Below are 13,637 nucleotides of genomic sequence, written 5' to 3' on the forward strand. Positions count from 1 at the left end.
ATAAATTTACAATATTAGTGACAATTTTAGGAAAAAATGGCGGCCATTTTGAAACGGCTGGCAACCCCCCTTACGTATGAAAAAAAAATGTTGCACATACTTTTTTGATTTATCTATGTCTACTCTACATCATATAAAATTTTTAAAAAATATAGCAAAAAAAAATGCAACCAACCAAAGTTTGCTGGACTATGATTCCCAATGATGATTCCTGAGTGGAATTTTCTTTTTTTTTTTAATTTCTGCTTCCCACCCCCTAAATTTGTGGGATGCCCTGTCCCACCCCCTGAATATTCCTGATGATGACATACTGTAATTAATGTCGGAATATTGAATCCCAACACGATGGCGTGCATTTCAATACTTTGAGTATGTATTATACTTTCTTTTCTGAGATTAATCAGTGGAACTTTCTGTTATGCATATCGTTTAGTATGTTCGAAACAACTAAAATAATTGTACTTTTCACTTGTATTAGGCCCTATTAATAGTAATAAAGGAGGATTAATACTGCATTTTATAAAAGGCAGTGCTATATATATATATATTTTTTAAATAAATATAAGCTATCAATATTTCACAGGTGACGTCATCTTTGCGGCACACTATTCTGGCATTTATATTTCGGATATCGATCACTCTAATCCTTCTGATCTTAATTTGACGAAAATTCAGATCGAACCTATGGTGGAACCAGGCCAACTTGCCTACAATCCATCTACTTCAACTATTTATTTCACGAACAGAGATGAAATGATTAATAAATATTCTCTGAAAAATAAAAGTTTGGAAACATTCATTTCTAGAGGTAAATGTTATTCTAGTCTAAAGCTCTGTCCAGGTTATCAAATTTTCTTTGACAAAAAACTGTTATATGCCCATATATAGTCATGATGTGCCTATATATGGTCAAGATATGATGTCATCATGACCATATTTAGGCATGTCACTTGTTTTGTCAAACAAAATTTGACAGTCTAGAGAGGGCTTTAAGCTTCGTCCATACTTTCAAATTATATTTGACAAATAGAAACTGCTGTATGCCCATTGCCCATATACTCATGATGTGCCTATAATATTGTCAGTATGTCAAAATGTCATCATGACAATATTTTAGACATATAAATAATATATGAATATGTCAAGTACGATAATACATTTACATAGGCCTACATAATTGTACTGGTATACATGTTGGATGAGACGTTTTACTGTTATAAATTTAACAAAAAGTGGCTGTTCAAATATGTTTGCTTCACTGGTAGTGGGCGTATGATGCATGGTATACAAGTCATCATGACAACTTATATAAAATGTCATATTCTGGATAGGGCTTTAGACATATCAAATATGTATTTATAGAGGCCTACATTAATAGTACCGGCATACATGCATATAAGTAAAATACCGACGCTGGATGAGACTTTTTGCCGTTATAAATGTAATAAAAAGTGACTGTTCAAAAATGTTTGCTTCACTGGTAGTGGGCGTATGATGCATGGTATCGAAACACACCTGGCTGGGGCTAGCCAACTGTTTTTATAGATTATTTTGATTGTATATTTTAGACCAATAATTTTTATTTTTAAGGTTTAATGCCTTTGAAATGCTTAATTCAATTGCTGTTTGTCACTTATTATCTAGAATGAACTTATTTCCTCTGGTTTGTCACGTGTAATCCATGGCATATAACGTCTCTAATCAAGTAGGCCTAGGCATATAATATATGAATAAAATACAATATATTATATTTATCATTAAAAATGAGTCAAACATCTTTTCGATTACAGAAACAGATACCAGATATGAAGCAATTGCTATTGATGTCACTAAACAGAGACTCTATTTTGGAAGCCTGAACAGCGACGTTTACCAAATTGAGGTCATTAACTTAGATGGCACCGACAGAATAACACTTATTCCTAATATTGCAGGTCTTGTTAGAGGAATACAAATAGATGCAGTAAACGGGTAAGATACACATGCTTATAAATACTAATATATAAGCCTATTATTTAATTTCTTAGGCAGCCTCCATCAAAAAGTATCTCTTTCTCATACTGAATAAGCGCACGAGCATAACATGATAAAGGTATGTAGGTTTTTCTTTATATAACTTTTGTGCATGATTTTTTTTTACCTGTGTTTCCTCCTATTGTTTAGTCGTGTGTCCAAATAAAAATATATATTTTATAAACAGTGGTCTGGTGGCGCTAGCGGAGGCCCCCTTTACATTCCCCCTACTCTTTCGTTGGACAGGCCTAGACGTAAACATAAAATGAAAAGAAAAGCGGCGTTCCATAGCTTATCACGGCCTCCACCTTTTTTTGACCACCATTTTTGACTACCTCCGATTTTTTATTTGTGTATTTTATTATCTTTATTTATCTATTTATTTAATTTATTCAAACCTTAACCAACAGCGATAGAAACTTACATAAACAGGTTGGAGAAAATACATACACAGGGAAACAAATATGTATTGTACAAATTTACATTAACGATGTACTACTATATCAGTCATGAGGTAAAGAATGATAATATGAATTCCGCATTTGAATTCCTTATTTTTTTAAAAATTTAAGTAAGTTGTTAAATTGAAATTAAAATTTGAATAAAATAGTAATCCCACGTTAATTTTCAGACCCTTAAATATTACTATTCTCTTTTGCACATATCCCTCTTAAATTCAATCTGTTTCTAGTTGAAAGCATAATCTATTTGATCTTTTAAAGGGGCTATTCAAAATTCCATTTGAATTTTTAAGGTATTTTTTTTCTTCTTGACTGATATGGCTAATCTTTGAGATAAACTCTCTTTATTACGTCTACTCGGTCAAATGGAACACGGATTATGTTCTTAGTGCGAGTACGACTAGGAACGTTCAATGTAAACAAAGGTACAAGATTGCAATCAATAGAATTTAAAATTTTGTAAAAAAAATTAACATTAAAGTCCACGTTTACTTAATGATTCAATATTTTATAGATAATCAGGGCCTAAAATTTTAAAACTACTTTGTATTCTGTCTATATCGATGGGCCTGGCTTCTAGATGCGGACAAACGATCACTTTATACGAGCAAATTACAACAGGTCCATCATTCATAAACTTACAGTTTCTCCAAATTATGCCCAACGTTCGACTATTATTTGACACAACACACTTAACATAACAGAAATTTAACTATTGTCAATAAAAACACAAATTTTCTGAACAAAAACTAATTCAAGTTCTTTCATACATTAAACAGTTAAATTGGTTGAAAAATGCTTCAAAGTCGTATTTTAAATCAGCAAATTAACGAAATATAATCATTGTGCTGAAACAAATTACAACCAAATTGTAAAACTGTTCAAACCGATTTTAAACAATAGAAGCGAAAAACAGTAAAATCACCCATTACTCACTACACAACACTGGCTATAGCGCTTGCATAAATTGACTTAAGCTGTGGTTCGATGTTTTTCGTCTAAGCACCTCCCTGAATTGGTAAGCTAACGTCTGATCAGGATGTTCGTAGTCTAAAATTACTGTATTGGCGTTTAGAAAAACCGCCCCTCCGGCGCTCCAGCTTCATTAGCGAGCTTTCGTTTCAGTACGGGAGAAATCTAATACGGTAATCAGAGCCGAAAATTCATCTGCGCATGCGTGAAAGATTGCATCTCACAGTACCGCGGAATTTGAGGACGGTTCTGACTGAAAATAGCGTCGCGGTTTAGAACACAACGATAAGAGGTTGTCTTGTATGTCAGCATCACGCGGCGAGTGTGATCCAATGACCGGGGTAATAATGTGAAGCGCTTAGAGGCTTTGTTAAGGCATTAAGCGCTATATAAGAACGACATATTATTATTTATTATTAAAGGCGAATAGAGTTAGAATTGGAGAGTGATGTATCTCGTTGTTTAACTTATGATAACACTTTAATGAAATTATGGTTTCATGTTCAAAGTCAGTGATACAACACATACATTTAGATGATTCAGACAAGTCGTATAGCCCTAGTAAATGTAGATGTACTGTAGGCCTAGGCCTAGATGGACAGCCTCGGCTCGGTTCTAGCCTGGCCTGGGTCTAGCTAGGCCTAGCCTAGGCCCTAATTTATTAAGGTACTCGCGGCCTGCCTAGGCCTAGCCTATAATAATGCCTACGCAGCGACAAGTGCCTCATGAACTCTGTGTAAGTTCGCCATGGTTTGGTAACTAAAGTGAGGGCGCGCGTTCGCACGTATATTCCCCCGTCGCGTAAACGGAACGCAACTTGGTTGCGAGTACGGTCACGGTCTGTTGGTTCCTCCGTACTGTGTGCTCACCGTCCTCAAACGAAAGAAGTGTTAAATATTTGTTTACACCCTTTGGCTGTGTTAAGTTGTCATATAATTCCCTTACCAAAATGGACAATTCATTCCAATTGGAAAAAATCATATTGGATCCAATTGGAAAATACATCATTGGATTTTGGCACTTTCCAACTGGAAATTACATCATTGCATTTTGGCACTTTCCAATTGGATTCAATTGGAAAATACATCATTGGATTTTGGCACTTTCCAATTGAACTTGTTTCCAATTGGACTTGGAATTTAAAGACAATCTAATTGGATAATTGTTATCCAATTGGAATTTAAAGACAATCCAATTGGATATTTGTTATCCAATTGGAATTTTAAAACAATCCAATCGGATATTTCTCTTCCAATTGGAATTGAAAAACAATCCAATTGGATATTTGCTATCCAATTGGAATTTTAAGATAATCCAATTGGATATTTCTTATTCAATTGGAATTTAAAGGCAATTCAATTGGATATTTGTTATCCAATTGGAATAAGTAAAAATTCCAATTGGATATTTATAATCCAATTGGAAATCTGTTCCAATTGGATTTGTTTTTTTTTTAGTTCAATTGGTATTTATTATCAAATTGGATTTTAAAAAAAATTTCAATTGGAGATTAATTGTCCAATTGGATTTTTCCAATTTCTAATTGGTCATTTGTCATCCAATTCATTCCAATTGGATTTATGAAAAAAAATCCTATTGGACATTTGTTATCCAATTGATCTCAATAGGATTTTTTTCTTAATTGGAACCAATTGGATCCAATTCATTCCAATTACAATCCAACTGACTCATATTGAATCCAATTCAATTTCCAATTGGAATGAATTGGTCATTTTCGTAATGGGAATGTAGTAGTTATCTCTTGTTCATCACATTTATTAGAAGCTGGGAAATTTTACTCCTTAAAGCTGGACTTTCAGTCTAATCATCTAAGTATAGACCCCTTTCAATGTTTACATTGGACCTGGCTGAAACGCTGGCGGCGCTTTAACTGGCGGCAGACAGCATACCGTATTGTACACTGTCTAGCTAGACCATGGAGATATAATAAGAATACTAGAGCGCTAACCGCAATGTATTCGATGTTCGAAATACGCAGAACTGTGTGTACCATCAAAGATGGCTGCCATAGATTTAGCCAATCAAATTTCGCCTAAGCGCCATTGTTTGCAATTGCGCCCTCAACTTATTAAGAAAGTTCAGTGTAGTTCACGTATGTTTGAAACTCGAGCGTTGCGGTGTTTAGGTGTAGTGTACACGATTTTAATTTTCATTCCTTGGCACTTTATTTTTGAATAAGATGCTCCACTGGGCATCGTTTTGGCTACAATAGTTTAAAAGAGAACTAGCAAAATGATTTTTTGTTTTAGAGGAGATTTTTGATATGCCATTAATAATAGAATCAACATTAAAATCGTTATTTGGCAATTGTTTATGAAGTTACAGGCCATTATATACGATTTTACCATGACGTCACTGGCGAAAAAAAGTAACAAAAGATTGTGTATATAGCCCCGCGTAGGGTATCCATCGCGTACGATCTTTGCGTGCATGCTGTAACCATGGTTGTTGTAACTTGCATATCAAGTCATAGGCCTATGGGAATTCATAGGCCAATGGGATTCATAGCCCCCGTTACAATACAGGGAAAGTTGCTCCTACGAGAAATAACGACAGAAATGAAAGGCGAACACAACTCTCCTCAGGATGTGTGGGATCGACCACTCCCAGAGAGATACCTTCCTAAATGGAACCAATGGCTGGAGTCACTCAATCATCTTGAAAATGTAGACGTGAAAAGATGGTACCGGCCACCAGATTTTGGTGTTGTCAAAAGCAAAGAAGTACATATATTCTCCGACGCCAGCAACCTTGCCATTGGAGCTGTGGCTTATTTGCGACAAGTAGACGAGCACAACCAACACTATGTCTCTTTTTTGCTGGCCAAAGCGAAGGTAACGCCAACACATGCTGTATCGATACCACGACTGGAACTTTGTGCAGCAGTACTAGCTACCACCCTTGCACAGACAATTTGCTCCGAACTTGACAGCCGAATAAGATTAGATAGTACCACATTTTACACAGACAGTAAAGTGGTACTAGGATACATATCCAACGAGTCCAAACGATTTCACACTTTACGTCGCAAATCGAGTTCACAAAATACACACCTTGTCAGAACTACATCAGTGGCACCACGTACCTACAGACGAGAATCCTGCCGACATAGCTTCACGTTCTGTGCCAGCTAGTCATCTTAATGCTACAATTTGGTTCAAAGGACCGATGTTTCTTTGGCAGAAGAACTACTTTTCAGAATCCAGAGAAAAACCTCACCCGAACCCGCAGTACCTACTCGGTGAAAGTGATCCAGAATTACGTAAACAAGCCAACGTAAATTCCACAAGCTTATCAGCTACTAACAAAACGAAGTCTAATTTAGGCTGCGAACGTTTTTCACGCTTCTCTACATGGATATCACTCAGAAGAGCTATTGCAACGTTAATTGTCAAAGCACAGACTTTCAAATCAGAAAAAAATAACCCAAAACCTAAACTGGTGGGCATTGAAGAATTTTGACGTGCTGAGATATCCATTATCACCACAGTACAGAAAGATCAATCTCAGACAGAGATAGACAACCTAAAAAAGAATGCTGACTCAGCTTCCTGCGATACCGTTAAGGATAGCCCTCTGTACCAATTGTCTCCTTTCCTTGACGAAAACGATATCATCCGTGTTTGTGGAAGACTTCGACGATCTGATCTCGATCTTGGGGGACGTCATCCAGTGCTTCTTCCTAAACAAAGCCATGTCTCAAAATTGATAGCTGAACATTTTCATAAAGAAGTACAACACCAAGGGCGGCACACAACTTTTTCAGTCATACGATCCGGAGGCAAATGGATAATTGGAGCCCACGATTTAGTGAGAAGCATAATTAATCAGTGTACGATCTGCCGAAAATTAAGAGGAAAACTTCTTACACAAATTATGTCCGACTTACCGAAGGATAGAGTGGAAACCACACCCCCATTCACCAACGTCGGCATGGATGTATTTGGGCCGTGGAACATCATGGTAAGAAAGACAAGAGGACATACGGAGGCAAAACGTTGGGCAGTCTTATTCACCTGTTTGTGCAGCCGAGCAGTACACATAGAAGTAATCGAATCTATGGACACCTCATCATTAATTTTGGCCCTACGTAGGTTTGTTTCACTACGTGGTCATGTCACACGGCTTAGGTGTGACAGAGGAACAAACTTCGTTGGAGCTAATTTTCGTCTTATCTCTTAGAAAGTTGCCAAGTGCGAGAGTGCTAGGCTATAGGAAAGTGAAAGCTTAATTGCACGACGATACCGCAGTTTGGCCGTTGTTCGATGGACGCTGAAAGCAACAGTGCAGACATTCGACTAATGAGTTAGATGAAAAACGCATTTTCAGGATATGCAATCAATTCGACTGCACTAATATTATTTTACGCAACTATAAAGTCTACCAAATGTTGCTATAATGATTACTTGCCGATTAATTACTCCATTCATTAAAAAAAAAAAAAACCACACGAAACCTTCGTCAAAGTTAGCGTAGCCTCACCGTGGGATAAACGGAAGATTCATAAGCCTATTCGAGGCCTTCATACAGGCGGAGGCGTTGTCGCCAAACTTTTTCACTTTCTGGGCCTAACGCGCTCGCACATGGCAATATCTGAAGAGGTGAGTTTATAAATTGAATAAAAATAGAACATATACAATTTCGTAGATTTTTATTTTTCTTGTCGATTCCTAATATATGTAACTATGTCATACAGTGTGTGAGTGTTTCATCAATGTAGCTTTCATGTTTTTGGCACAACAAAAATATTATATTAATAACCAAGAATATAGATAGGAAGAACGAGCAGCTAGCGTATATTGCATTACAGAATTGTAACGGGTTTTTTTTTAGTCAGGCCCTCTCGTGGCAGTGTGTGAACTTCCTATGTTCATTATAAAAATTACAGGTAAATAACGTGGGCTGTTTGCGATGCTTTTTTCGACTTGCGGGGGACGGCCTTTTTTAAACATTACTGTATATTTATTTATCTAATACGTAATTTTTATACGAGTATATATATAGAGTACATTTTGCAGTGTTATATGAAGACGATAATAATAATAATAATAATAATAATAATAATAATAATAAAGTTAAATTTGATATAGCACAAAATTATCTACGCCTCTAAACCTATATATCCTATAAATGATTATTATTATATATATATTATATATATATATTATTATTATTATTATATATATTATGATTATATTATGATTATATAATCATAGGGCCTAGTTAGGTATTTATTCCTATGTATGTAAGACTATGTTTGCATCAGTTGCCTTTTATGTCCTATTACCTAATAACAAAACATTACATGTTGTGAGTGAATATTATTGTATTTCATTGTAATTTGTTATATTTTCAGAAGATATTTCAGCCGCTCCAAATCTCTTTCCTATTCTTCCTTCTTCTTTTTTTGTTATACAATTTTGCGTTTTAATCATATTTTTCATAATTGTATACACTCACATATAGTCACTTGTTTAGGCCTAGACTAGGCTATACCTCGGCTCGCCAATTACTATAGTATTTAATTATACAATTTTGATAGATAAGATTATTTTAACATTTATTTAAATGTAAATATAATGACGTTAACGAATAAATAACAATAAATAAAACGTGTACATATTATCACTACTACAATAATAAGATTAATATTTTTCAATCTTATGATCAATTTTATATAGCCGGAGTTACTGTAGTTTCGACCTGGGCAAACCTTTGCTAACTTTGAACTTGAACAATTAAATATAGGCCTACTCATTGGTTAAGTCACAGGTAGATCAACTTTGCTTACTTCTTTGAATTTTGAATTTCGTCTACTCGATATTATCTTGGAATTCCGTCTTTCCAAGATACGTTAACTCAGAATGCCGCCTTTCCAAGATAAAGTATCTTGGAAAGATGTCTTTCCAAGATAACGTATCTTGGAAAGACGTCTTTATAAGATAATTTATCTTGGAATTCCGTCTTTCCAAGATAAATTATCCTGGAAAGATGAAATTTCAAGATACATTATCTTGGAAAGACGGAATTCCAAGATAAATTATCTTGGAAAGACGTATTTCCAAGATACATTATTTTGGAATTCCGTCTTTCCAAGATAAATTATCTTAGAATTCCGTCTTTCAAAGATAAATTATTTCAGAAATCCATCTTTCCAAAATAAATTATCTCAGAAAGATGTCTTAAAAAGAATTTATTCCATGTTTCCAAGATAATTATCTAGGAAACTTGGAAAGTCGGAAGGTCACTTTAAGCTTCCGTACGTTACCAAGTACGTTATTTTTCCTTAATTGTAAATCGACGCTTCTAATTGTTAAGCGTAAAGGTAAATTCGCGCGATGTACGCCAGGTCAAGGCAGTCAAAGTTCAAAAGTTTTCATTTTTGCAAGAGGGCGCCGTACACAGAGTTATGAAGCATCTTTCCATTTGGACGACGCGGCGTTCTACTACGGGCAGTGGAGCGTGAAACCCTACTGCGCATGCGAATACATGGGGAAGTCGCTCGTTGTGTGGATTTCACATAGAGCTATTAAACAACTAGAGTGCTGACAAGATGGCGCAGCAATGCAGAGTTATGTATGTGTACCATCCAATATGGCCGTCGTAGTAAAGCGCCACCTTCAGGCTTATTATACATATTATTACATATTAATAAGCCCTCTGACTGACTATCATTTCATTAATGATAATGAGTAATGGTAATAACAAATTATTAAACTATTGTAGCCAAAACGGGGCTAATTGGAGCATTTTATTAAAAAATAAAGTACCAAGAAATTAAAATTAAAATCGTGTACATTACGCCCAAACATCGCAACGCGAGTTTCAAACATACGGCCGTAACTAGCTGTACTGAACTTTCTGAGTAAATTGAGGGCGCAATTGCAAACGATGGTGCTTAGCGAAATTTGATTGGCTAAATCTATGGCAGCCATCTTGGATGGTACACACACACAGTACACACACACATTTCGAACATCGAATACGTTGCGGTTAGTGCTCTAGTATTCTTATTATCTCTATTGGATTTGACAACAAGCTTTAAGCGATTTGGCGTTGTGTTGACAACGGCAACGTGGGTTAGGTTATGACGTCTCGCTGGGGGCGCCTGTATAAGTGATCACGCAATACGAGGGAGCGCATCGTCCTGTAAATCGAAAGTAAGAAGTGCATAGTACTTGTAAAATCTTTTTTATATTCCATTCATAAGCATTGAAATCTTAAAGTCGCTTTTAAAAATTTGAGCAGCAAAAAAGTATCTGCATGATTGACAGAAATTCTTAGTTTGATTGTGTAAAGTGATTGCTTAGTTCTATTTTTAATTTGATATATGTTGCATCTGTTGCATCAACCTCTTTACTCATGTTAGGACCATATACGACATAGTGTGGTTATGAAAAAATATGATATATACTCTACTGACATATATATATATATACGGCTTTCTTTTGTATTTAGTTATTTGTACTGGAGTACATCCGCCAACAATAACATACCTGCGGCCATTAGTCGAGTAAGATTGGATAATTTAGTTAGCAAAGATATACTTATAAATACTAGCCTTTCTGTCACAAGATTGGAATTAGATGTTGAAGGTAAGCTAATGCGAAATATCAATAATATATGAGTTGAATTAATAAATGAAAACATATACTGTAATAATGTTAACATTCGTCTTATATTTCTTCATTATAAAAATTAAACTAGGCTACGTTATATATATATAGACAAAAATATATAAATATATATATCTGTCTCTTATACACATCTAGATGTGTATAAGAGACAGCCTTTAGCGACCTTGTAGAAAATCTATTAAAACTCTATAAAGCTGGTTTAGAAAATCATATAGAATTAGCCTATAGAAAAGCTGTAGAAATTTTATAGAATGGTTTCTTTAGAAATTCTATACATTATTTTCCTACGGGTATGTACGTATGTATATGTGTGTATGTGTATGTGTGTGTGTATATGGGTGTGTGCGTGTGTGTGCGTGTGTATGTGGAAGTGTGTGTGTGTGTGTGTGTGTGTGTGTGTGTGTGTGTGTATGTGCATTACGTTTATGTATAACGTTTATTGTTGGAAGGATTGCAAAGCGAAGTAATAGTATATATTAATGCTTGCGGTACCCCACACGTAAGTGTACCGAAATTATATTATAACGTTAGTATAATCGTAATGTTTAAACTTCATTAAAAAAAATGTGTTGTACCAGAAGGTTGAACGATTTAAAATTAAAGAAACTGCATCATACAGGTGATAGTCGTACCTGCTCGCACGTGTATAAGACTATGCGTACATCAAGGTCGAAATTATCGCGAGAAAACATTTAGTTGTGAAACAACCAGCAAATGTAAGTTCACAGAATATTTATCTAAATTAAACAAGCATCGCGTTTAATTTGAAGGGAAATAATAAACTATCTTTAAGGATTTATCTCTCATTGACGTTGTGCGATCACCAACTCTCACGCCATTGCATTTGTTTACAACATAGCACATGGTTTCCGTGCAGCCTTTCGCTCGCCTTCCTGAGGAAAAAAAGGCCTATTGAGTGTCTACGGTACGAGAGTTCGCTTGTGTCCTTGGGAAAGGCACTTTATCTACAGTTGCCTCTCTCCACCCAGGAGTACACGTGGGTTCCTGGTAGGTTCCACAACTGCGCTGATTGCTAGCTGTAATATTATGGAATAATAATGTAATTTAATTTAATAATTTAATTTGGTGTTGAGTATGTGTTCCATATGTGTTTGATCCAATGACCGGGGTAGTAATGTAAAGCGCTTTGCGCATGAAGCGCTATATAAGATGAACGCCTTAACAATAATAATAATATTTATTATTATTTATTATTTTTTATTATTATTATTTATTATTTTTTATTATTATTATTTTTTATTTATTATTATTTATTATTTTTTATTATTCATTATTTATCATTTATTAATTATTTTTTATTATTCATTATTTATTATTTATTAATTATTTTTTATTTATTATTTATTATTATTTATTATTTATTATTTATTATTTATTATTTATTTATTATTATTATTATTATTATTATTAATGCCACATACGGCATACGTAAGCTGGTCTGCCGATTTCGCACTATGTACCAATATACTAGATGGATCCAGTATTTATATTTAATAATTTAATGTTTTATTTAATATAATGATCCATGTATTATTGTTTAACTTTTTTAATAGGCCTATATACTCTTTAGAGTTTGCATAATGCAATTCCTTAAGTATTACATATTTTAAGTTAACGAATAAAGTGAGTCGCATGATGTACCGGTAGATTATAAGGAATAATTACAAGTAGTTTCCATTGTTTTCTCCTATTGAATGTACCACGTAGGACCTACCGAGATTCACAATTGACGTTTAAGTATAATAATAAGAAATAATAATTTTCATTAAAGTAAGATGACAGATTCTTTATAATAAGTATTTTATGTGCTACTGTAATGGTATATAACCAAAGCCATGCAAAGGAAAAGCAATCCACCTGTCGTAGGGAGTGAAGGTCATTGAGTGAGTTTTTTAGACTACGGTACCTCTAATAGACCGAATTAGCGATCGACGCTGTTCAGCTATTATAGTGGGTATTCCGAACCCAGGCCCGTAGCCAGGTCATTTCAAGGGGAGTTCTCTAGGCGTGGGGTCCAGGGGGCCTGCCTAGGGGCCCCGGTGGGGTCGGGGGCGAAGCCCCCGAAGCCAGAGCAGTTTTTGTGTTTAATGGGTCTATATAATGTTATAAAACCAGTTATGTTTTGAAAAAGATATATGTAATAAAAAGGTGGTAATATAATAAAATTAGAAAATATTTCGTGAGTGGATTTCCCGTACGATTAAACATCGTAACGTTACTGGGTTTGGTCTACAGGAGTTCGTGCTTCGAAAAGGTCATTCCATTCATAGAAGAAGCCTTTTGATGGAGAAAGTGTACTTTTTTAGCAAAGGTTTGCCTAGGTCGAAACTAACTCCGGCTATACAAAAATTGATTAGGATATTGAAAATGTTATTCGTGTAAATAAATAGATAAAGATTACTAGGCCTAATATGTCCATTTTTATTGATCTAATCTACGTATATTTACTTTCATAGTTTATATTTAAATATTTAAAATTGTTTATAAATTTATCTAAAATACTATATGAAAT

General features: G+C 34.7%; 1 protein-coding gene across 1 annotated transcript in view; it reads left to right on the forward strand.

Moving 5' to 3' along the window:
• Positions 1-11,094, forward strand: part of LOC117108637 (protein cueball-like) — a 17,096-nt gene extending 6,002 nt beyond the window's left edge. The window contains exons 3-5 of the mRNA XM_033250729.1: positions 584-808; positions 1,791-1,971; positions 10,926-11,094. Of these exons, the coding sequence (XP_033106620.1) occupies positions 584-808; positions 1,791-1,971; positions 10,926-11,094 (575 nt within the window). The remainder of the gene's footprint in view (positions 1-583; positions 809-1,790; positions 1,972-10,925) is intronic.
• Positions 11,095-13,637: the final 2,543 nt, after the last annotated feature.

This window comes from Anneissia japonica, unplaced genomic scaffold, assembly GCF_011630105.1.
Source record: "Anneissia japonica isolate Jap-2015-1 unplaced genomic scaffold, ASM1163010v1 scaffold26_len2425191_cov177, whole genome shotgun sequence".
Lineage (NCBI taxonomy): Eukaryota > Metazoa > Echinodermata > Crinoidea > Comatulida > Comatulidae > Anneissia > Anneissia japonica.